This window comes from Leptonychotes weddellii, chromosome 4, assembly GCF_054177405.1.
Source record: "Leptonychotes weddellii isolate Sample4059 chromosome 4, ASM5417740v2, whole genome shotgun sequence".
In the NCBI taxonomy this organism is placed as follows: Eukaryota; Metazoa; Chordata; class Mammalia; order Carnivora; family Phocidae; genus Leptonychotes; species Leptonychotes weddellii.
Window position 1 is genome coordinate 153,896,238 of NC_138372.1, and position 25,173 is coordinate 153,921,410.

Below are 25,173 nucleotides of genomic sequence, written 5' to 3' on the forward strand. Positions count from 1 at the left end.
CTTTGGGAAGGCATCAAGTGAAGGTGCACATCAGCTTGGGAGAGTTTTCATTAAGACATTAATTGTGCAAACCATGTACAAAGCTGTCATCTTCAGACATAACAGTAATGCTCCCTATATTTTAACTTTATTTCATTTATATTATATTGCCCAAATTAAATGTGTGTATCTGAGAGAATTGACCAGTTTTAAGTGAAACTATTTAAGTTTATTGCCAAAGCAAGATCTTTAAAAACACAATGAATTATAAAAGTTAAATTGAACATTGTAAAAGCTAAATTGAACATTGAACAATAAATTATAAAAGCTAAATTGAACATTGAATACGTCTAAAGCTAACCTGTACCTTGGATTATTTTGTAGGTTTCTCATTTCAAGTATACAGTGTAAATGAGCAAGGAATTATTTTAAGGAAGCCTAGGGGTTAAATCCAGGTAGGACTCACTGACCACAGTATGTGGGAGATTTCACAATAGTTGCTGTCATATGCCACTATAGAATAAAAATCTTACATAAATATATGATCATTTAAGACATGCCCTAAAAATTGAAAGTTCAAAATTGCATCTTTCCCCTTTGGGAATTCTCAGATTCTTGTGAATGACTTCGAGGAAATGGAAGCCAGCAGGGAGTGATGCAAGGAAACTGAAAGAAGCCTGTAGAATAGGGAGGCCCTGTCTGTGAATGCAGCTGGGAGAGAAGAAATAGAAAAGATTGCACACAACTTTATGAGCAAGACCCAACACGCCCAGGGGCTGTTGCTGGCACCTCAGCGACCTTCCCACGTGCTACTTCAGGTTCCTCTGGGCTCCTTATTCCATTGCTTAGGTTTCTCCTCAGAACTTGATTCATCAGTTAGCATATAATTCCTCACATGCTCAGTTATCCAGATTTTAGTCCAGAGCTGATCAGAAGAATTACTCTAGGAAAGGTGACCGTGGGAAACTGTGTGAGACCAAAGTGATGATAGCCAGAGACATGATAAAGGAAGAACCTGGAAAAGCAGATGTGGAAATGTCGACCCCACTCGGACAATCGTGGGCATGCCTACAGATGGCCTCCGAGTCATCAGTTGCGGTCATGGTCCTATGCTTAAGAAGGCATTGAATATATTTTAGAAATAATCCCTCTAGAATGGTTACTATTCTTTATTTAGATCTGTATGTTAGAAAAGGGATAGGTTTTCATCTAGAAAATTCACTAATGTGGGAAAATCTTATCTTCTGATGTTGCCAGAAAACCGAGGTGTTATGATATCAAGCACTTTACCAATGTATACTTCTGATTATTAAAATATGTTCTTCCAGGCATAACTGAGTTAAGGGATTATAGGAGGGAGAGCCAGATTTAAAACAAAATAAATAAAGCTAGTGGGAGTATCTGCAGCTGGGACCCAAGTAAAGGTTCCTGCAAAAAGGCTTGGCAACGAAGAGTCAGATTGAAACAAAACACTTGTCTGGGGGTTTGTGAGCAAGAGGGTGGAGCAGGCTTTGTGGGTTGGAAAAAAGACAAGTAAGTTGGGAAGAGGGGTGTTGCTAGAGAAAAGGGGCAGCTGGGTGAGGGTTAAGGGGTCAGATAAATGTTGGGGGCAAAAACCAAATTTATGACTTCTGCCCATGATGTTTACTGAGGTGCTGATGTGAGCTGTGGAATTCCAAACACTTGAGATGCACCTTGAATACGGTCCAGCTGTTAATATCATCCAAAGTAAAATGTCATCATTTTTAAGTTGGAAATCAACATATTTCAGAGAGTGTGCTTTTCCTCTTGTGGTTGTCGAATGGAATGGTTCAGAGCCTTGACCGATAATACCGCTGGTCTTCCCTTTCTGCGTGTGACAGTTCACTGAAGGATGTCTCTGCCCTTTGTGTCTCAGGTCACATGGCCAGGTACACGGCCATCCTCAACCAGATTCCCAGCCAGTCCTCATCAGTCCGGACCATCCAGGGGCCTCCTGGGGAGCCTGGCAGACCAGGGTCACCTGGAAACCCTGGTGAACAAGGACCCCCAGGGACCCCAGGCTTCCCAGGAAATGCAGGCATGCCAGGGACCCCTGGAGAACGAGGTAAGCTGAGCCACCTCTCCCATTGGAACACCACTGAGGTGTGTGCAGTGAAGCATGGTGTAAACAGTGGTGCTTATACAATGATGATGTCCAAAATAATGAATGTTCATTACCACCACCCCATCTCTTCTCCAGCTTACTTATTTTTCCCCAAGATTCCCCAGTGAGTAAGTTGAGTAATCTACAAAGTATTTCATCAAGAGCCATATCTACTCGTATGAAAAAGGAGGATCAGGACCCCCAACTCATCTCTCAGAGGCTTTTGAGCTAATGAGAGAAAGGTGTCCCCTCTAGATGGAGGAATTAAGAACAGGTGCCCTTTCCACGTGGAAGAATTAGAAAATGATGCCCTCCTCTGGACAGATGTGGCATCACACATATGTCATGGTAAGCTGAGAGCTCACTTCCGAGGTCAAATGCTTTTTTTATGCAGTGCCCGCAGTGGGCAACAGTTGGTGGCAGCCCTCAGGTGAGTCATGGGTCCTATTGACAAATGATTTACATATGCCTATGTAGACCATGCCAGCTATAAACTTCAAGTGAAAATACTGGTTGTGGTTCATCTTCCTATAATATAAGGCAGCATTTTATTTATTAGTTTCACGGGCCAATGTTTTGTCTTTTCTACCAAAGTTTCTTGAAAACAGAAATCCCACTTAGCCTTTTCTGTTTTCCCCTACAGGTCTTAGCAGTGTATAATATAATAATAATATAATAATAAGATTTTGATTGAATTTCATTCAGTTCTATAATTGACCTAGATCTCCCCCTCTAGATTAAAGAGATGTGGGAAATTAGGGTTACATATGAACTACAAAGAAAGTGATGGGAAATAAGACAACTGATTAAAAGTATTTTCTAAGACACCATGTTCTAGAATGTAGATCTGGGGAAAAGCTGTTACCTATTTGCCATGTGAATCCTGTTACTTTTGTGAGCCGGGTAGGATATGTTCCTTTTATCACATTGGAGATGTGACATGCAGATTCCAAAGTTAGTACTTCATGTTCATTCTTGATCTGTGCCAACAGGGCTTTCTGCCTCTGTGCTTTCATATGCCTTGTTCCCCGCTTTGCAAATGTCCTTTGCTTTCCCTATCTTAGGTGTGTTCTTACTCTTAGTGCAAGGCTCAGCTGCATTTCTGTTTCAGGAATGACATTTTCATTGGTTGCCCCAGACCACACAGTGGCTCCATCCCCAGGACCCCTGATGCACTGTCTTTCCCATGCATTTTAGCACTCATCAGGGGGAGGTGAACAGCTCGATTGCCAAGAGCAGCATCAGTTCTGAACCGCATTGCACATGATAGGTCCTCCCTCAGTAGTTGTTGCTCTCTTAGCAACCCAGTCCTGGTTTTCCTTTCTGAAGGTTTTTCCCGTGCCAGGACATGAAATCAGCTGATGTAGAGAAAGGCATGTCTCCCTCACAGCACTCAGAAGATCTGGCAGCGGGCATCCTCTGACGGTGTTGGTGATGGATCACCTGTGACACGGGGGGCACAGGGCCAGTGCCTGAGTCACTCTCAGCAAGTCACAAGTTGTGTTTGTTTTTTTTGGAAGTCCTATTCTTGTTCTTGCCAGACTGAGTCTTCCCTGCTCCTCAAGAGGAATTGAATGCTTCGACCATAGGAAAATCTTCCAGGAATTCTCAAACAATGGCCCAGACAGCCTTTGAAATATGAATTTCCATGATATAATTTTCTGACCTACATATGTCGATACACATGTATCCCTAAAGAGTGTAGTAGACAAAGCAAAATCCTGTCCTGCAAATACACGGAGAGTGACAGTGTGACAGAAAGTGAGACATGCCCTCTGAACATGAGGGAAAGTGATTTTTAGATGATCGCCAATGGATGGTCATGGTTTTGCATTTAAGGTCAGGGTTTATAGGTCAAGGCTCAAGGGACTTTTCATTCCTAGCAAAGTATTTCAATCCTGTTGCAGTTGGCATTTGTTGCTGCAAGGAAGACAATGATTTTTTGTTTGTTTGTTTGATCTTGTGGTCCAAATACCCAGGAAGTATTGAGAGAGAGAAATATCTACGTTTCCACTAAATCAAACAATAGCATTTTAAAACTGAAGACACTTCAGCCATCTTTTCTCCTCACTCTCATTTTGTGTAAAAGAGAGCATATGAAGATAATGAGGCCCAAAGAGTCTTGAAATCAGCCAATGTTAGGACTAGAAATAAAAACCAGAGGTTGTGGGGTTGTTGTTGCTATATAAAATATGATTATCACGATGCTCTCTATATAATATAACTTTGAAAGGACACTATATTGTAGTAAGTAAAAATAAGTATTATTACTCAAGAGTGTATTTAGACAAATGCTAAACTACAAAAGCAAGGCAAAAAGAAATACGGTGTTGAGTACTCTGGCCTAGCATTTAAGTGAACCTCACTTTCTTGGGGTTTTCCATGTGTCTCACATGAGTCTTCCTAAAAGAAATTCACCACTCCATTGACTTGGCGAATTTTTCATAGGAAGTGCTCCATCTGGTTTCCCTATTGTAATTTTTCAAAAATTTTTACAGTAAGCTCTCTGCCCCAGAGGGCTTGAACTCAACCCTGAGATCGAGGGTTGCGTGCTCCACTGACTGAGCCAGCCAGCCGCCCCTAATTTTTCAAGTTTTTTGAACTCTTTTACAGAGGATGTACAGTAAGAAATACATTTTGCATCACGATGTAGTATGCAAGTCCATGTGTATGCATGCAAACTTGTATGACTGAGGCAAAAAGAAATACTACTGATCCTTACTATGGTTTCCTGTTTTCCTCCATTAAAAGGGCTGAGGGGCAACCTTGTATTTTCTGACCTCAGTTCAAAATGCACTGTTGATTAACCCAGTCATTATCATTGAACTAGCAAAGAATATGCATTTTTGGAGAACAGAAAAGGAATTACAAATACTCCCCCCCATATCAGCAGTGTGAAATAGAGACTGTTCTCGACTTTCCTTATCACCCAACAGAAGACTGTATTTTGCCTCCATCTGATTAGCTACCTCCTTTTCATTAGTCCTTTGTCTCCTTTAACTTAAACAAAGTATTTTTCATAAGTTTGTGGGGAATCGTCGTTTAGCTGTGTTCTCACATGGATCGCAATATATACAGAATCCTTAGAAGTTAAGGATTTGAAGGACTCCTGCAGCTCACATTATTCATCTAAGGCTTGAACTCCAACTTGGACTTGTCTGATTATTAGCACCCAGGAGTAAAGAGGTTCCATCTGCGTAGCATAAGCAAGATGTTCTGTAGCCCAATTTCTCACCTGCTTTTTCTTCTTGTCACTTATACTCCATGGCTCACATACAGCAAAGAAAAGCTGTTTTTCCTTGCCTGTCCCCATTAAATACTGCACTGTCTTCAGAAATGACTCTATATCCTGGCTTCCAAAGTTCACAAAAGCTCTAAAGTTTCTCTTTTCTTCCCTGACCTGAAACAACTGAGTCCTGACTTTTCTGACTTGAACACACTCTCCAAGAGTCACAACCTTGTGTGATTCTAACTAGACCCCAGAAGACAGCTCCGTTTCTAATTCTGATCTTTGTGTAATTGTTCCTGGATGACTAATCTCCTATTTTCTTATTCCATTTATTGAAATGTTCACTGGTGTCTTAAACCATATATTAACCCAGTCAAAAATAAGTTGGCTGGTCTATAGTTGGCCAAATTGAGTTCCTTTATTTGCTTGAAAAGAACTGGGACAGTTTCCTGATTTCAGTCTTTATGTAACTCCTTCAGTTTCCATCATTCTCCAAAAAACACTGGATCACGGGAGCCATCCAACTGAAGATTTTCATGTTCAGATTGTACATCCATAAAGCTGGAGTTTATAGCTAATTTATCTTGGACAATAAATCAGTAAATATTTATTGAATGCAGGGTTCATGTAAGGCTTTTGAGTTGACAGTGTGTGAGATAATACTATTTATTTATGGCTTTCACTTATTAGGCACTAAATGTATCTGCCAATATTGTGTTCAGTCCTATATGCACACTCCCTCATTTGGATAAAATAGAAGACATGGTTTGGATAAGGAAGGAATGCGAAACATTACTGAATGTGCAAGTTGGGAGAGTAAATGTGAAATGAGTTGTGTAGAAAGTAAATGCTGTCAGACTTTAGAGGAAGACATCACTGTGGGCTTTGAAAAGAAGGGTTCCAGCATTTATTAAGCGACTAGTGTTGTTAAGCTACTATTAGTTGCTTGGCACATTATTAACGCTCATAAAAATCTTGCGAGGTCAGTATTAGCTCCATTTTTTTAAAAAAAGATTTTATTATTTATTTATTTATTTATTTGAGAGAGAGAGAGAGCGTGCATGAGCACAGGGGGAGGGGCAGAGGGAGAGAGAATCTCAAGCAGACTCCCCGATGAGTGCAGAGCCCGATGTGGGGCTCCATCCCAGGACCCCAAGATCATAACCTGAGCTGAAACCAAAAGTCAGATGCTCAACCTACTGAGCCACCCAGATTACCCTAGCTCCATTTTTAAGTTAGGAAACTGAGGCTCAGCTAGTTTGTCAGTTGTCCAAGGTCACCCCGCTGGACCATAGGGGACCAGAATTCAAGTCCACATCTGCATGATTCCAGAATATCTGTGCTTGCTCCACTCTGTCCTGCTGCCACCTTGGAATTCATGGTGTAGTGGGGGACTCCCATGGGAGAGGCCAGAACCATGCAGCGTCTGGTGGACCCCCGTTTCGTTATGGCTTCTACTAACCACAATTCACGGCTCAGTTCACACAAACAAGTCAACAGCTGAACTGACCAGAATGGCACAGTGGGTCATAGTTGTACTATTTGCAAGCTCCCTGCACACTGTGTTCTGTTTTTGGAGAGCCTTGGGACATCCTTGACCTGGCAAATGACCAACTTTGAGGTGATTTGTTGGATAAATATGAATGTGATAAAAATATTTTCCATGATTATACATTTTGACACTTCAAAGTTTTTCTAGTATTTTAGCATGTGCCCAGGCTATAGAAGAGTCCAAGTAGGGGAATTACCTGGAGGGAAGCTGGCCATGGATCTGGCAACCTGGGGTACACCTCTAGAATTAGTGTAACATCTAACCCTAGGAGAAATAGAAACCTAGAACAAGGCAATTCAGTCTTGTTTTACTTGTGATATTTTAGAAGAGAAACCGATTTCACTTCACTACTTGTGATGCCGCTTACCTGAGTAGCAGGACGGGATGTCGTTTGGGGCATCAGTCACATATAAGTCAGGGTCTGAGCTTGGCCACTTACTAGCTGTGTGATCTTGGCTGCTTAATCGTACATCTTAATCTTTCTGTATCTTCATTCACTCACCTAACCAGCACTTACTGAGCATCTACTACACATCAGGCACACTGTTGGGTGTCAATGACATAGTAGTAAACAGGGCATACATTTCCTACCTTTCCTGTCCCTAGCACAGACACAGATATTAAACAGACTAACAAAAACTACATGAATAGTTTCATTCAGTTACATTAGTTGTGTCATGAAAAAAATCCATGATGCTATGCAAATGTAGAAGACAGGGCTCTGACTTACTCTGGCATGTCAGTGATGTTTCAGCTGAGACCTGAAAGCTTAGGACTTTGGCATATCAATAAGAGAGTCAGAGGAGAGCATTCTAGGCAGAGACAGCAATAACATGTGCAAAGAAATGAGGTGCGAAAGGGCTTGAAACTCTAAAGCCATGATTCTCAATAGTAGTCAACATATTGTCTCCTTTTCAACAAATAATTTACATCTCTTTTACTATTCAAAATGAAATTCATAGACAATACATATAACCTGCCTTCACACATAATTAAAAAAAACTAGACTGCCATCTAGTGTAATGTAAAGAAGTAAAACTAAAGTAATTTCTCGTTAAACTGTTTATTCCAATATGCATATTCTCAGCATGACTACACTGGAAGCATAATGAAGTCAAAATGTATTTATATTAAATAATTACTGAGAATGCAACAGCTACAAGTTAGCTGAGCTTTATCAATAACATGTCTTTCTGTATTTGTGTCTATTGTGTTCACGTGAAGATCGTAAGAGCAAATACGTCATCAGCATTATGCAAATAACTGTAAATTATCTTCTACTTTTTCAGACACCTGTTCCTTGATTAACAGATCTCTTGGTTTTCCATTTTATTTCTTTTTCCTACTGGGGCTCTCTCCAGAGAGGTCTTATACTACTGACTAGACATCTCCTCCCACCCATCGGCAGTGGTGATGTCTTTACCCATGCTAGTGACTGGAGAATGTTAAGTGGAAATGACCGGGAGGTATCATTCTAAAGATTTCCCCATTGGAACACATTGGTTTCTATAAATGTCATTAGTACTTTATACCTACTCTGTGGGATCAAATATTTGGGATGCAGTATTACCATTGAGGATTAAAAAAATAACAGTGTTAGAATGTCATCTTTAATCACAAGAAAATTTCATGTTTTTGTTTAAGAGCTGGATGCAAGGGCAGTTTCCCCACTCTGTTTGTTGCCCGGATTAATTTTTTATTGTTCTTTGAGGACATAATCCCTGAACGACTTTTTGAAGTTGGAAAAGTATTCCCCTTGAGGTTTCCCTGCCACAGAAAACAAAATTTCTAAGGAGTGAATGTAAAGAAAGACAAGATTTAAGGATCAATTCTTATATCAGTCCTAAGGTTCTGTGGTTAATTTGAAAAAGATGGACTTTGTTCCCGAAAATGAGAAAGGGGGGGTTGTGAGAAGGATGAGAAGATGCAACACAACCCACCCCCCCCCCCAAAGCAAACACAGGTAGAAAAGGAGTCAGCCACACTCTGGTGGCTGGAAGTCAGTGACAACTCCCTTCAGAGACACAGAAATGGCAGTCAGAGCTGAGAAGAGCTGCATACACCCGAAAGCTAAATCTGAGTCCCTACAGCTCATGCCCCTCACCTGGGAATCAACAAGCCTGAGGAGGCTGGGTCTCAGGACAATTCGAAGCTGGGAGAGAGAAGTAGGGTTCTTGCATTCGCTATTTCTGTGGTTGAAAAGAGCTGTTGGCAGCGAAGATACATTTGGCTGAAAACTTCGGTCACGAATGCAGAATAATAGCGTAGCAGTTGCCAACCAGGAATGCCTTGATGCTAAGCATCTGTGGAACTTCTTAATGTCCTCTTTATCCTGGTTTATTCCTGGAAAAGTTATCTTTATGGGACAGATCAACTTGATTAAAGATAGAGGGTTGGCAGGGCTCCTGTAATAATTGGCTGTTTGATGCTTAAATATTTACAAGTCTTCCCTGTGATGTTGTATTATCTTTGATATTCGGTTGCACAAGGCATAGACTGTTCATTGCTGTTAAAAATCTGCTGACGTGTATGTTTCTTTCCTCATCCCCTTCCTCCCATCTCCTGAGAGATGAACTCCAGAGAAATGAAGGTAGCTTTCTCTTCTCTCACCCAAGAGCTATATTGTAAAGTCCAGTTTGAAAGTGCTTTGGAACAAGACTTTTCTCTAAAGGTCTGATGTATTGTTTTTTCATAATGTGTAGTAACCTGAACGCATTGAAAAGGAATGCTTTTTCTTTTTCTTCACTGTATCATCTTTTATTTTGTAAGGGTCTTTTTTCCCCCTCTATTACAAACTGACTCTTTACATTCAACATGGCTACAGAGAGAAGCTCTATGTGTTAATGATTTATTACTATATAACAAGTTACCCTAAAACTTAGCAACTTAAAACAACAAAACATACATGATCGTGGTTTTTCTGGGTCAGGGATTCAGGAGTGGTCTAGCTGGGTGCTTCTGACTCTGGGTCTTCCATGAGGTTGAGTCAAGATGTCAGCAAGGGCTACAGTCCATTTTGTCTTCTTTTTTTTTTTTGCCATGAAAGCTAATATAATTGTTTCTGTAGCTTAAAATATTTTGAAACCCTTAATTGGAGGGTCTGTATAGTAGATCTGATCAGATTCTTGCGTTGGATTTCAGTCTCTGTCTGGGGTAACGGGTATCGTGCTGGAAATACCACTCAAGGTTAATGCCATCTCAGCATGATATCTTTGTATGGTCCCGGTTCCTATTTTCCACTTCACTTCAAGTATGTACGTTTTGCTCCAGCCAAACTGAACTGCTCTGTGCTCTCAGTATTAGTCAGCTTTTGCTGCATAACGAACCACAAACATCTCAGTAGGATACAATGATAAATATTATTTTTTTCACCACATATTTGTGGCAAACCGGGGCAGTTCTGCTCTGCTGGGGCCCCGGCTGGGAGGGCTAATAGTTTCCTAGAGTATGTAATCCTCATGACAGGGGCAGAAACGAAACAGGGCAACCCAAGCACCCAATCCTATTTCAAGCCTCTGTTTGAGTTATTGCCTCTAACATCTCATTGGTCAAAGCAGGTCACATGGCCATGGCCACACCCAACCCCAAGAGGTAAGGAAGAACACGGCCCAAAGCAAGAGAATGGGTGTGTCCGTCTTTCTCAGAGTGATGAGGAAGTGAGACCACTCATTCAGTTTACCACATTCTTCATACTTGTGTTTCCCTTTCCTATTGCCCTCAGTGCCGATTCCCGTTGTATGCCTTTCTTGTACCCGTTCATGGATTTTCACCTGGTCTTCCCACTCCCCAGAACCTTCTTTCTTCCTCTGTCTCATTCATACTCCAGCTTCAAAACTCATCTCAAGAGTCACCTCTGCCAGACCACTCGTTCCTCCCTGTGGTTTGTTTGGCTCGTGTGTTGGTTGTTTCTACCGTGCTCTACTCCAGCTGAACTGGACTGAGTAAACTCTCCCGGAGCACAAGTGTCCACCCCAGCAGTTTCTCATCGTACTGTCAGGGTTGGTGTACTTGTTTGTCTTCCCACTGGACTGTGAGTTACTTGAGTGGGGCCGTGCCTTTCATCTCTACATCCCCCCGCCCCACCAAGAGGCCTGAACAAGAATTGGATCCATGAATAGATGGCCACCTCACTAGTGTGTGAAACGGATCATTTAGCACCCAGGTAGAATATGCTTTCTTGAATTGCTTTAATGATTTCACTTCCGTTAATCCTGTCTCACCAGGAAGGCTGCATATTCCCCAAAGACCAAACTTAATGTCGATTTTCCTTTTATTTTCCATAATACCTGAAGTGCAATAGTCATTTCGTGAATCATAAGTGATTTATGGTGTTGATTACTACTTGGCTAGTTTTTTTGGCTGCCATTTGTCCTTCACGCTAGAGCCATGAAAAAAAACAGAAGTCTGCCGTGTGGCTATAGGACATCAATCCTAAGACATCCTGTTAATAGCCAGTTACTGCCAACTTGACAATGTCAGTGTTTTCTTCAAGTCATTATTGTGTAAATTTAGCCAGGAAAACAGGGTGAGATTTTTAAATAGGAAGGATTTTTGAACTGGGTAGGAAATACATAAATAGAAAATACATCGGACATTTCAGTGCCCAAATTTTAGTGTGTCTAATTTAGATATCTGTGATCAAAAGATCAACTGACCTCCTGCTTATTATGCCTGTGTGTGTATGTGTTTACTATATCTGTATGTAAATATTGATAGAGAGAGGCAGAGAAACACTTTCTTTTGACTGTAGGAATGTACTTAGTCATTTTCTAAATTTCTGGCCTTGAACATAAACAAGTAAAATGGAAATATAACATGTAATAATTTAGATGATAAAACAAAAGCTGTTTATATGAGCTATGGTAAACTATTTTCAGTGACTTTTTTAACATGGCTTTTAAAGTGATAAATACTTTATACATAAATAATATATATATAAATAAATATATATAAATATATCAAAATGCATTTGTATAGCTGAGCGAAAACATACATAGAAAAGATATATTCATTAATTTTTTTCATTTTCATTGTTTCTAGCTTTAACTAGATATAAGACGTATTCATCTTAATAGTGGATTCTTCATGATTATTATGAAGGGCTGTTGGCCTTAATGAATTTTTTTAATAGATTTTATTTATTTATTTGACAGAGAGAGACACAGTGAGAGGGAACACAAGCAGGGGGAGTGGGAGAGAGAGAAGCAGGTTCCTGGCTGAGCAGAGAGCCCGATGCAGGGCTCAATCCCAGGACCCTGGGACCATGACCTGAGCCGAAGGCAGATGCTTAACAACTGAGCCACCCAGGCACTCCTGCATTTTGTTTTAAACTCTGCAGACACTGGCCTCATCCCAAAGCCCTGACACAGCTCTCTTCTTTTCCAAGAGTCGAGAGCATCATATCACTTTTCATTTCTGCAAGGAATGAAAACTAGACCAAGCTCTAATTTAAATATCATCAACTGGTTGAATATTCATGCCAAATCTGAAATGTTCATTTTTGAAGACATAGAAATTGGCTCATTTTTCTGTTAACTTTGAATTAGTAATAGTTTTCCTAATGGTCCATGCTGGAAATAATACAATGGCATTGAAGGGGGACCAGTCAAAACTTGGGAGCTGAAGCTGGTCAATGGGCGTTTGGTCTGATACTCTTATTATGTGCCCATAAGATCATTGTATCAGTTTGCAAAACTGTGTGGACAAAAATCCGGGATTCCTGGTGCCAGATGTAATCCCTGTTCGTTTTTGCCATGTACCTGCATGTGTGAACAGCCTGCAGACGCCTACATGGGGTTGGTGTGCAGTGATGAAGGGCGCTCCTCCTCATCCTCTCTTTTCCCTTCTTCCTTTACAGCCCCCATGCTGCCCCTTCACCTCCCTCCTCCCAGCTGCACTTCCTTCCCCTCTCTCACTGCCCAGACATCAGCGTGTCTAATTTAGATTTGTGTGGTCAAAAGACCAAAGGACCTCCTGCCAATATTACCATGTCTCAAACTGATAGAAAAACCTAAAGTGCAAAATATCTTGTCTTGATCTTGATCTCGTAGTGGTTCCTTTGACCACTGGACAGCCCTACTTAATGCTTTGACATGTTTTCCTCTGGCTTTTCTGTGGGACTAGCTCAGTGTTTATTGGTGGAGTTGAGCTCTGCGGGATTTTTCAGTCCACTTTACCAATTGTATTGCTTTGCAACACCCAGCAGGGGCAGATCCATGTTTTAAGGAGCCTGAGGCTTCAGCACTTTGGAGTTCCTCTTTGAGAAAAAGAGGGTGAAGTTACAAAAAAAAAAAAAAAATTTGGTAGATGGTATTGGAGGGGTTCTGTGCACACGAGGGGAAAGGGCGGTATCCAAACTCCTTTGGCCAGCCAGAAGACCGGCTTCTTATTCTACCACTCCCAAACCTGCTGCAGCCAAAGTCCTGCCAAACCTCTTGGCATTCCCCCAGCACGCCCAGTTCGCTTTCATCTGCAGTTCTCTGTACACGTACTTGCATCTGCCCTTCTTTGGGTGGCTAACGCCTGCTCTCCAAGACTTAGCTTCAAGGGTCAACTCTATCGGAGAGCCTCCTGTGATTCCCCACAGATGCCTCAATTCTGTGCTTTCATATTTGTTGTAGCTCTTCTCAGACTGCATAATGGCTCTCCATTTGTCCCTTTCCCTGCTACGGGGTGACCCACTACAGGCAGGAAGGGAGCCTCTGACTCTGAATACTCAGAGCCTGATACTGGGACTGGACAAGGCAGTTGGCTTCCAGTCAGCGCTTCTCCCTCCTTTAGCTGTGCATCACTGCCTTTCCAGGCTCCCATGTCCCCCTGCTCCTGGGAAGGTTCAGCCAATGGGAGGCTTAAAGAAGGAATAGAGGGTTCGAACAGGGGAGAAGTCAGGATATTTCTCCCCTCACCCAATCCCTGGCTCCCCTGCAATTCTGGTTGGGGTGACAACCCTTACAAGGCTCCTGCTTCCACTGGAAATCTCTCCCTCTGCTTCTAGATCCTACCAGAAGGTTCTAGGCTCTGGGCTCCAGTCACACCATTCCTTTCCATTGTCCCTATGCTCCTCAAGATGAGAGTGACTTCCTGCTTTTGCTAATTTATCACTGGCCTCCTCATCTTTAATTGGCTTCTCAGTCCTTCCATCACCCAGGTAAACAAGTCCCTGGATTAAATTCTCTTTGCCTGAACAATCTGGAGTGCTTTATCTTTCCCTGACTGAGTCCTGAATTATACTGTCATAGTGGATGGGCAGTTATTTTATAAAAACGACAATAAGAAGGGAAACTCTTGGCAACTGTTTGCAAAGTTTGTTTACATTGAAAACAATCATGTATTTTCCAGTCTTTGTCCTCTTAGCCGAGACCTTAGCCAAAACATGGAGTCCCACATGCTGGTACTAACGCTACAGGCCAAAAATGTAAAAATAGCAGACTCTGGAAATTGCACGAAGTATTTAGTGAATTATGTCCAATTAATCTGCCACCTTGTAGCTAGGTATCTGTCCAGTACTTCGCTTCTAGTAGGCATTCAAGCATATTTTGAGTGGGAAGCAGACTGTGCTTGCCATGCATTGTCAGCATTTCCTAGGTAACAGATAGTATAATAACATAGCTGAAGCTCTGTCTCACTGTTTCTATGACTTTCTGGTGCAGTTACAATGAAAGCATTGCCCGGGCTTTGCATATGTGCCTGGGCATAAATCCTGGGAGCTGCTCAAAATGTCTGGGATCAAGAGACTCACCGCGGTCCATGGAGTAGCATGAGGCTCCAGTGTGGAGTGCTTGGTGTGGTCAGAGGGCAGAGAAATGAGTAAAACTTCTCTATTCAGAGACCAACAGGCCAAAGAAAATAGGAAATGGACAACCAAGTGCCAGATCCTAGACATGTAGTCAGTGGGAGCCGGAGAGAGCCACTAAACATCAACCCTGAATCTTGCTCAGAGCAGAGGGCAAGAATGCCAACTGAGGGAAGTAGGCTGAGGAAATGTGATAACCACCGGGCTGATTGCTGAGCACGGGGCCAGAGCAAATGTGCAGACTGACTCGGCAGGTAGCTCGGGAAGCCTCGACTGCAAAGAACAAGACAAGAAGTACAGCCTGCTCACTTGGGATGAAAAGGCAGGGAGGACAGTGGTTCAGCATCTGGACTTCGGCACCATCCTGACGGGGTTGAAATCTTGGCTCTACTACTTCCTAGCTAAGGGCAGCCCCCTTGGGGGTTAATAGTAGTGCCCGCCCTCTCGGTTCTTGTGAAACCTAAAGGAGCTCACACATGTCAAGCATCTAGCATGCAGAATCTACTGAGTTCATTTATAGGCTTAGCTGATAAACTGGCCACATTCTTGGTTTGTCAAAGTCTGCAGCTGAACTTAGTATTTTATTCATTCATTCATCTGTTTGACACATATTTCTTGAGTGCCTTAAGTATGTGCCTGGAGCTGGGAATATAAATGGACAGGTCTCTGCCTTTGTAGACCAGTAAAAGAAAATATTGGAGGTTCAGTGTTAGGTTCGTGGTGAGGGAGAATCAGGTAGCCCTGAAATGGTTTCTAATGAGACACTTAAAAAAGAATAAGTATGACAAAGGTACCTCTCTGATGGGGGATGTTGATGATGCATGTGTAGGGGCAGAGGGTATATGGGAAATCTCTGTACTTACTGTTCAGTATTAATGTGAACCTAGAATCCCTTGCAAAAAAAATAAATTTATTAAAATATTTTTAAAAGAAAGAACAGATGAATGGATAGATAATAATAATCTCTCTGATTATCCTAAATATTTTTGGTAACTCAAAAACAAAGCTAAAGATATTTTAATCTTATTTAAAATCATATTTTTGGAAAACTAGATCTTCATTTCTATCAGCTATGCTCAGTTTTTAGAAATGGCGGAAACTTAAACTTAATTGTGATCAGTTATATTCATCTCTAAGAAACACTAGCAGCTGACACTGCCACATGAGGAACTGGTTAGAAAAAGTAGTGTTCCCACAGCCAGGCACGTGAAAGTAAAAAGCAAAGCTCCAGGGTAGGGAATTTTGTTTGTTGATCCTTCAAAGGTCAGGCTTGCTTTTAAGAGTCAGCTGCATGTTGGTGTAGACATGTAGTCATTCAGTTAGGCTTCTAGAACTTACTGGGCCACCTACTATGTGTGAGGTTTGGCTTGGATCCGACACTAACAATGAAGAAGACATGATCCCTGCCGTCAGCAGGCTCATAGTCTTAGGCTAAGTGAGCATGAGGACAAACAATGCAGTGGGGTGGGTGCAAGAGGAGGCAAGGACAATATGGAATCAGAGAATTGATTGATTCATTCATTCATTCATTCAGTAAGTATCTATAAGTTTCATACTATGTGGAAGACACCCTAGCCGTGTCAGCGATACAGCCATGAATCAGATCGATAATTCCTGTCCTCTTGAATCCAGTAGGCTTCTGCTCATTATGGTTGCAGAGAAGCCTTGAGCTGGGTCTTGAAGAATAAGTATTTATGGAGACAGCCAATGTGAAACGGGTGTTCCAGAAGGAGGGGCATCCTGTGCGCTCAGGAGTCCCCATGCCTTTGTGGCGGGAAGGTAGGCACTTGGCTCCAGGGACTCCATCTCAACAACGAATGGCTCCCACCTTCAGCCCTCACAAAGAGATTGTTGAGAGAAGCCCTTAGTATGGGTAATGACAGCGTTTTGTCTGTAAAGAAGGACTATGCCCAGATTCCACTGCCCGCTGACATCTCATAAATGGGCGGACGTTTCAGGACATTTCACTTCTTTCCTTTTAATCATGGCTTACAGGCTTATCAAAAGTATATGCAGATCTTTGCACGCCTGGGTGGCTCAGTCAGTTAAGCGTCTGCCTTCGGCTCAGGTCATGATCCCAGGGTCCTGGGATCAAGCTCCGCATCGGGCTCCCTGCTCAGCGGGAAGCCTGCTTCTCCCTCTCCCACTCCCCCTGCTTGTGTTCCCTCTCTCGCTGTCTCTCTCTCTGTCAAAAAATAAATAAAATCTAAAAAAAAAAAAGCATATGCAGATCTATTTTTAGAGCTCTGAGGTCTCTAAGCTTACCTTTTAATTTTAGTCCTCATCTTAAGTCCTTAATTATTGATTTTTAACATGATTTTTTCATTCCAAGAAGAAGATTTACAACCAAACTCAGTTGTCATGGACATGAATGTTCCTGCAGTCTCAGAACCATAATGAACACGTGGACAGATATTAATCTATTAGCCTCCGTGTACCTGGAATAGATCTTCATTTCAAGGATAATAAAATCTAAAATTCTCTGTTAATATAATTACATCCTTAGAATTTTTTCAAGACATTTTGAGGGGCTGGAATATTTTTGTGAGACTCTTCCTCTCTTACCTTGATTTGTAGTGCAGGTAATATCAAATGCCACTTGTTTTTCTCTACATAACTAGAAAATTAAAACAACCAGAATCCCTACTCCCCAATCTTCCCCACCTTTTACTTTCTTAATGAAGAAGCAACGGGTAAGTCAAGAAATTCTTTCTTTCTTTTTTTTTTTTTTTGAAGATTTTATTTATTTGACAGAGATACAGCGAGAGAGGGAACACAAGTAGGGGGAGAGGGAGAGGGAGAGGGAGAAGCAGGCTTCCCTTCGAGCAGGGAGCCCGATGCGGGGCTCGATCCCAGGACGCTGGGATCACGACCTGAGCCGAAGGCAAATGCTTAATGACTGAGCCACCCAGGCGCCCCAAGTCAAGAAATTCTTATCAGAGAGTTTTTTCCTAATACTTTCCTGCATGTCCTATTCAGCCTCATCAACTTCATCTCCCACTTCGGAGAATCACTGAGAAGCTATGTTGGTAATGTTGATCCTTGAGTACCATAACGTCGTGGGAGGCCTCTGAGTCACCACACACTTAATCATGAGCAGACTGCCATTAGTCATCTGTGTATTTTATTGTGTTCTAATTTAAAAATTAGTGGTTCCCTTTGGGGAAAGTGACTCTCATTCAAACAGAAGAGGAGGCAGTTTCTGCTAAATTTCCAGATGCCTGGTGGAGTATATTTGCAACTGAGAGAACACCTACCAGCTGAAAAGTACTTATTCTAATTAGCTACTAAACTAATAGCTAAACCGGTAGCTAATTGGGTAATATACAGTAGATGTACCCAAGGTGCTTTTCTGTCTGGACAACTTGATGAGCAATTGAGCTTTACGTGTTGATTAGTCTGAGTATGTTGTGTGCTTTTTAAACTCAGACGAAATTGTATTTTTACTCTTGAGAAATTACTGTCTTCCTTATGGGTTCCTAAGACAAGAGTCGGACCCAAAACAGGAGGCCATTAGAGGCTCAGTGGTCAGTGTCCTTCTCTCTCCCTAAAGTCCTGGTCTCTTGCGAGCTCAGAAAATCCTCCGGAGGCCACATGCAATAGGCATGGGTGTTGGGGAAGCATAGCAGGGGTGGGGCAGCCCTGAGGACCACTAACAAAGAAGGAGGACTTCTTCAAAGGTGCCACATATACCTTGGCCCCAAAAGGAGGTCCCAAGGAACACAACAGCTACCAGCGCTCATATCAAGGGACAGTGGTGATGTGTGCCGTGTAGAAAAAAGTGCCAGTGGCTCCCCAATCTTCTTCATTGTTTTTTCCCCCAACTGTTCCCAGAGCAAATACTACATGAACACCTTTCTTTCTGGAAGTTATAAACAAGACGTGAAAAGTGATTGTTTTCAAGGGCCGGAGTCCTGGCTCGTTGAGTCTCTTCATTTGTCTGTCGTGAATATGCACTGCCTTTAGGAAAAGGGAAAAGTGATTTGTCACTTTAAACATTTTCAATCACTGGCATGCCTGCCACCTCTCAAATTGGTTATTGTCATTTATTTATGTTTCCTTCCAGGCTTCTCCAATTCACACATAATTTCTTTGTAAGTGTAATCGCGTACATATGCAATGCTGCATTCTGCTACTTCAAAGCATTGTTGTACATGAAAAACAGGCACCAGAGACCTTCTGTGACGTGAGCCGGGGTAACCCCCCCTCCCGCCCCCCAGCTGATGCAACTCTCTCTGGGACGGGTGGGCCTCCGTATAGCGTGTTCTCACCTGTCCGGCAATCTTGTGATAGGAGCTGTTTGGATGATGAGGTGGCAGAGTATATGTTTCTTTGGGTTTTTGTTTTGTTTTGTTTTGTTTTGCCTGAAAATGTATAGTTTGTTAATAGCACTGTAAATTATTTGGAATAAGGAATCTGCTCAGTGGAAAAGAAACATGAATAGGTTTAGATTTTTATGGGGCTGAATCAGCCAAATCAAACACAGGCTTTCCTGGAGCTTCCAAGTTTTTAATGGAAACTCATGCTCTTCAGAACTTTGCTGCCTAATTATAATTCATGCCTTTTGCAGATACGTTACAGGGTGGACCGAAAGGAAAATGTTAGACGTGTTCACTTGTGATTTCTGTTGTGTGACCGTGGAGTGCCAGCTGCATATGTCGAATGGCCTGGTGCGTGTAAAGACACGGTGCCAGATCCTGGCAGGCTGAACCCCTTCAGTAGGAAGGTGGATAGACTTACAGTATTGCAAATATGGGCAGCATGCTCAGCTACAGAACCAGCCTTCTATATGTGGTTGTACATAATTCACAGTGTCAGAATTTAATTTAAAAGTCCCCTGGGAACCATAACCCCAAACCAACCCACATCTTTATCTTTATAAGAGAGGTCTTTTTGAAAGATTTTGCCTAGATTTTATTTTAAAGACTTTTTCTTTCTTTCCTTTTTTTTTTTAACAGGTCTAACTGGTGTCAAGGGAGAAAAAGGAAATCCAGGCATTGGAACCCAAGGTCCAAGAGGCCCCCCTGGACCAGCAGGTAAATCTTCCTACCTAATAGGAAACTGCAAGATGGAAATCCTAACACTTTTTATTTACTTGACATCATGGTGAGGAAAATGGCCGTATTACATCCACAGTACATTGTATCTGACAGCAATGGCTGAGTTTCTCACTCATTTTATTGGAAAGCCAGTTTGTTAAGTGAAGATCCTCCCAGTACAGAAGCCTTAAAGGCTTCTAGCATATTCTGGGATCCTATTGGCTTCATGAGTTAGGCTGTGCTAGGCTATGCTGTAGTAACAAATAATCCCAAATGCTCAGTAGATTGACACAATAAGGGTTTATTTTATACTACCCCAAAGTTTGATGTGGGTAAGGTGGCCTTTCCCCCATGCTGGAAAAAAGGCCTCCAGGAGAAAGATAAAGGAGGCACATCAACCTTCACCCTCCTAAATGGACAACGATGTACATCGCAGTAATGCATATTTCACTGGCTGGAACTAGCCAGTCTCCGTTGAGCCACATGGGAGGCTCCAAACACAGAGGGACACATGGATGTTTGATAAACACTCCTAGTTTCTGCCACCATGGCCTTCTTACTGGATGAATTTCGTGTCAGTTTTGAGTTTTGTATTGCTTTGTGTTTTTACAAAGGTCTCCAGACTATGATCCCCATTATTAGACTTGTAAGTTTGCAGTCCTGTTGGACATTTATAATCTGGTTGTAAAAAATAAAATAAAAAATAAATAAATAAATAAATAAAAAATATATAATCTGGTTGTAGCCACATCAAATCGAATACTTTATAAATTTTTTCTTTCCAACCTAATAGTGATTTTGGGAAGTACTTCTCCTGGGAGGGATTCCTAATGGAAAAGATTCACTTTGAGCACAAATGCTCCTATCCTTAGAGCTTCTATGAGAGGCTGATCTAGCATCACATGTTATACAGAAAGGATGGTTGGTGAGAGTTGACTGAATGGGACTGAACCTACTTAGAGCTGCAACACTTTTCAAATATAAGGTGATACTTGTTCCTCATTTTCATTTAGAACTAGAGTTGAAGGGTTCATTCCAACTAGAGTTGAAGAATCTCATTTTTAGTTTAAGAATGCCTTTTAAACACTATTGGAATCTAGACCTCAAAGCAAACATGAAAACACCCAGCCTGATAGACTTCCAAAAATCACAAAAATTTTAATCTCCCTCCTATTTTCACTCAATCTGAGTTCTCCATTGATATAAGGTAGCCTAAAGACATTTTGGATTAGTATTTTGGGTCTGACTTCAGACTTTGCCTTTTTCTCCTGTAGGATAATTTCTTTCACACTCAGGCTAATGTATTTCAATTACCCAGGGCCATAAAGCAGTACAGATTATGAGGCTGCGATTGAGTGGGTGTGAGTGCGTGCGTGTGTGCCCCCGCGTGTGCTTGTCTGCCCACATGCTGCATTCATAAGGAACTGCATTGGGAAACAGGAGCTCCATAAAGAAAACCAGGTTGACAGTGGTATGTATTTTTCCCTTTAATATCCAAGACGTGACAGCAAAGAATACATTTTGCTTTCCAGTATCCTGAACTGATTGAAAGTATTCTCCAGGAGAATGTATGATTACAATATGATCCTCTGTCCAGCAAGTCCAGTTTAGGAACAAAAACTCAATGAGCAGAGAGAGGTATCTTATCCTAATTGTTAAGATGTGTGAGGTGGCTTCTCTTAAGAGACTACCAAGAGTTTCCTTCTTACCATCCACTCTGTGATGGTCAAAGACCAACTGTTTTCCTTTGTGGGTGCTTCTTAGGACCTTCAGGGGAGAGTCGGCCAGGAAGCCCCGGGCCCCCCGGCTCTCCTGGGCCCAGGGGTCCACCTGGTCACCTGGGGGTGCCTGGACCACAAGGTCCTTCTGGCCAGCCTGGATACTGCGACCCCTCTTCGTGTTCTGCCTACAGGGTAGGAGGTAAGTGCCTCTTGTGGGCTTTGAACAATGTTTCGCTACAATTAGAACTATAATGATGAGGGTGCAGTGAGCAGTAGACCAATTATGGGAGGGAAGCTGAACTTGAATGCCTCATTACCTTAAATTATCCAGAGACCTCTTCTATGAAGTGCAAATTACTATCAAGGCTACCCCTTCAAAAACCTTAAGAGGAAAATGAAAATAACAACACAACTAAATCTTCCTTGTTTATAAATGGCAGTCCACACTAACTTGACCTCCGACCTCATATTTGGTCATTGGGGGACATGTTTGAACTTTCTGTGGGGGCCCTAATTCTATGTTACTGCTGTGGTGTGGTCGTGATGCCTGTCATATTTTACTCTTGTTTTGGAAAAGCCTCAAACTTACGACTTCCCCTTAATGCGGATGGCCCCGTAGATTCTTTTGGGTGACATTCTGCCCACCACATGCCCACCATTTAAGACCAAAGATAGTCTTAAAAAGAAACAAGAGTGACCATGCCTGTCCCTGCCTCATTACTAACTCCTGGCCTGAGATTGTGAAAGATAATGCTTCCTAAAAACATCTGCAGCCTGCATGTCGGCGAGTTGTGCAATGGGACATTTTCTGACATAGTCACTCTTGGAAGCATCAAGAAAGATGTCCAGAGACTGCTTTGGGGCAATAAACTTCTTAGTCAAAGAATTTAAGTGTTCTGCTTTAGGAGAAATTTAACCTTATTTGCCAGAGGAACTGGTCAGAGTTTTGCTGATGTGTTTTTCTCTGTTCATCTCTTCCCTCCCTGTTCTCTCAAATCTCCCTGTCCCTTATTAAGATCCGATTCCTTACAATGATTACCAGCACTGAGGTGGAGCTCCTCCACTCTGATTCCATTGGCCTGGGCAATTGGCTACGGATCCAGAACTGTCCTGTTGACCACCCTCCTGCCCCCAGCCCCTGCCCCTAACCATGGGCACTCCGCTTCCCTGCCTCACCTGCTTCCCTACCTGCCCACTGTCACGTCTCTTGCCCTCCCCGCTCCCGACACATACACTGATAATACTGGAAATTAACCAGATCACAAGTGTCCGTTGTAATAGAAACTGACTGCTCTGTATCAGCCTGGATGTCAGTATATGACTGTGTACCAAGAATTTATCCCCAACTTTTCTGTGTGAAGGCTCGGTAATAGCTGTCTAAATGTGCCTTCTCCTCTTTCCTGTCCCCACACAAGATTGACGGGCACCTTTCTCCCTGACCATCCTCCTCTGATGCCCTCCCTTCCTGACTGTCCCCCTGGTGATGGGTTTCTAACGTGAGATCAGTTTTAAACATTTATTTTTCTGCTAAAATTCTGCTGAGATTCAGGGTTCCTTTTGTAAATAAAACACATGCTATTTAAGCAGTTGGCCGTGATTCTAGTTTTCTAACCGTTTCTGTAACGGATCTGTCCCTTCTTTGCTAACCATCTGAAACCTCGCGGGGAAGTGCAAGCGGCATGGTGGTCAAGCAAGCTACTACTTTCCACCCAAGCAGGCTTTCTCTCTCGTGTATTGACCAAATCTGTGTCTCTTATGGACCTGTGTGAGGGGAGAATATCAATTTACAGTTCCTGGTCCTATCAAGTCCCCACCCCACTCTTCCTCTCTAGCTCCCCATCCCGATCAACCGGAATTCACTCCTGTCCAAGATGAGCTAGAAGCCATGGAACTGTGGGGCTCGGGCATCTGATCGCCTCAGGACAAATTCAAAGAGCAACTGCAAGAACTCTTAGAGAAACTTATTCAAGAAGAATGTCATTATGTGGTTTGTATGCTACCTTTGGGGGGCTTATCTCAGCAGCCTAAATCTCCTTGGACATTGCTAATATTGGCATTATTAGCAAAAAAAATTATATTTTAAAAAACCCTCTTAATCTATGATACCACAGGATTTATTTTTCTTTGTTATTTTAATGGCCTGCCAGATGATTTGTTTTTCCAGAGGAGAGTGCTCAAAGGAAAATTGGCACACACAAAAAAATTGAACTCTGGAATCTTTTCTGTGTTAGATGATCTCAAGTCCTAAAGTGCATCAAGACAGCTATGATTGTATTCAAAGGAAATGGGGCCCTCGCAGAATAAGAATTTAAAGAGATTCAAAGATTATGCCATTTATCCCTATCTCCTCTGGCCTTGCTGAAAAGAAAGAGGGATATTATTGGAGAAACTACCTCTTGATTAACTGATCTGCCCAGCTCTGAGATCACGTGGTACCTCATTTCACTGGTGTCTAAGAATATGCATCAGAATATAACCTTTCTGAATTTGGTGATTTTAAAAATAGATTTAGTTTTTTCAATGGTTTGACATGTAAAATAGTGACTTTCCACCAGTTCTGATGCAAAGAGATCCAATTTTGATGAACGACTTATCCAGCAGTATTCCAAGGCTTGCCCTCTTTATCTACATGGATTCCTTTGTACATGCAGATAAGTTTTTTGCAAACCCATTTCCATTCTCTTTTATAAGCAAATAAAAATTTAAAACAACGTATGTGGATTCTTTTTACTGCATTTCTAAATGTCACCTTAAACTTCTATAGTCTTAGCTGAGTTTTAACCAGAAAAACAACAGTTGGCTTCCTTTAGACAGGCATTCAAATTTTCATTCATTCATTCATTTACTCATTCATCCTGTGTAGTAAGAAGCTTAACAGAAGAAGCAGTTGATTTGGGCCTAAGAGACTGGTAGAATTTTTTTTTTTTTTTAAGATTTTGTTTTATTTATTTGAGAGAGAGAAAGAGTGAGTGAAGGAGCAGGGGGAGGGGCAGAGGGAGAAGGAGAAGCAGACTCCCGGCTGAGCAGGGAGCCTGATGTGGGGCTCGATCCTGGTACTCCAGGATCATGACCTGAGCTGAAAGCAGATGCTCAGCTGACTAAGCCACCCAGGCACCCCAAGACTGGTAGAATTTTACCATTCATTTAAAACCCACAAGAAAACGCAAGACTGGGGCTAAATAAATGTTCACCAGTAGTTTACCAACAGTTGACTAAAGAGCCATCTTTCTTCTGGTATTAAGAAGAGTCTGAAAAACTCTAGAAAGGAAGAAAGGATATGAGATTGAACCTAACAGACTCTAACACCTGAACTATAATATATCTTTTGCTCACAAAGGAAAAATCTAGATATTTGAAAAAGATTTCGGTTCTATTATTTGCTTGTTGAAAATAAAATGGAAGAGTCACAAACTTAGTGTATGCTCTTTTCCTGTATCATCTCCCTAGTAACAGCTAATTGTAAAAAGTAAAGATGGGGTCATTTATAACAAGAAGTTGGATTCTTCCTAGATCAGTAAGGTCTTTCGACCTTCTTTGGTTTCCTTCACCAAACAGATCTGATTTAAGACCTCTCCAGCCAAAGGATTCAAACAGTAAGGTCTACGTATGTGCCTTTGGGGATCAAGGCAAAGAGTTTTGTGGTGCCTTTGCAGGAAATGAAAGAAGACCGTGAGCAGATAACCAACAGCTGTTTCCTTTTAGTTATGGCAAATCATTCCACATGTAGGAAGCAGGA

General features: G+C 42.0%; 1 protein-coding gene across 4 annotated transcripts in view; it reads left to right on the forward strand.

The window, feature by feature from the left end:
- The window catches only part of COL14A1 (collagen type XIV alpha 1 chain), a 207,315-nt gene extending 183,167 nt beyond the window's left edge, over positions 1–24,148 (forward strand). For 3 of the 4 annotated variants that reach the window (XM_081816455.1, XM_081816456.1, XM_081816459.1), the window contains 4 exons: positions 1,877–2,065; positions 19,636–19,713; positions 21,481–21,636; positions 23,270–24,148. In XM_081816455.1, coding sequence (XP_081672581.1) covers positions 1,877–2,065; positions 19,636–19,713; positions 21,481–21,636; positions 23,270–23,349 — 503 coding nt within the window. In that variant the 3' untranslated portion in view covers positions 23,350–24,148. Of the gene's footprint in view, positions 1–1,876; positions 2,066–19,635; positions 19,714–21,480; positions 21,637–22,453 lie in introns of all 4 variants that reach the window. The other variant, XM_081816457.1, reaches the window with a different exon arrangement.
- The last annotated feature ends 1,025 nt before the right edge of the window (positions 24,149–25,173 follow it).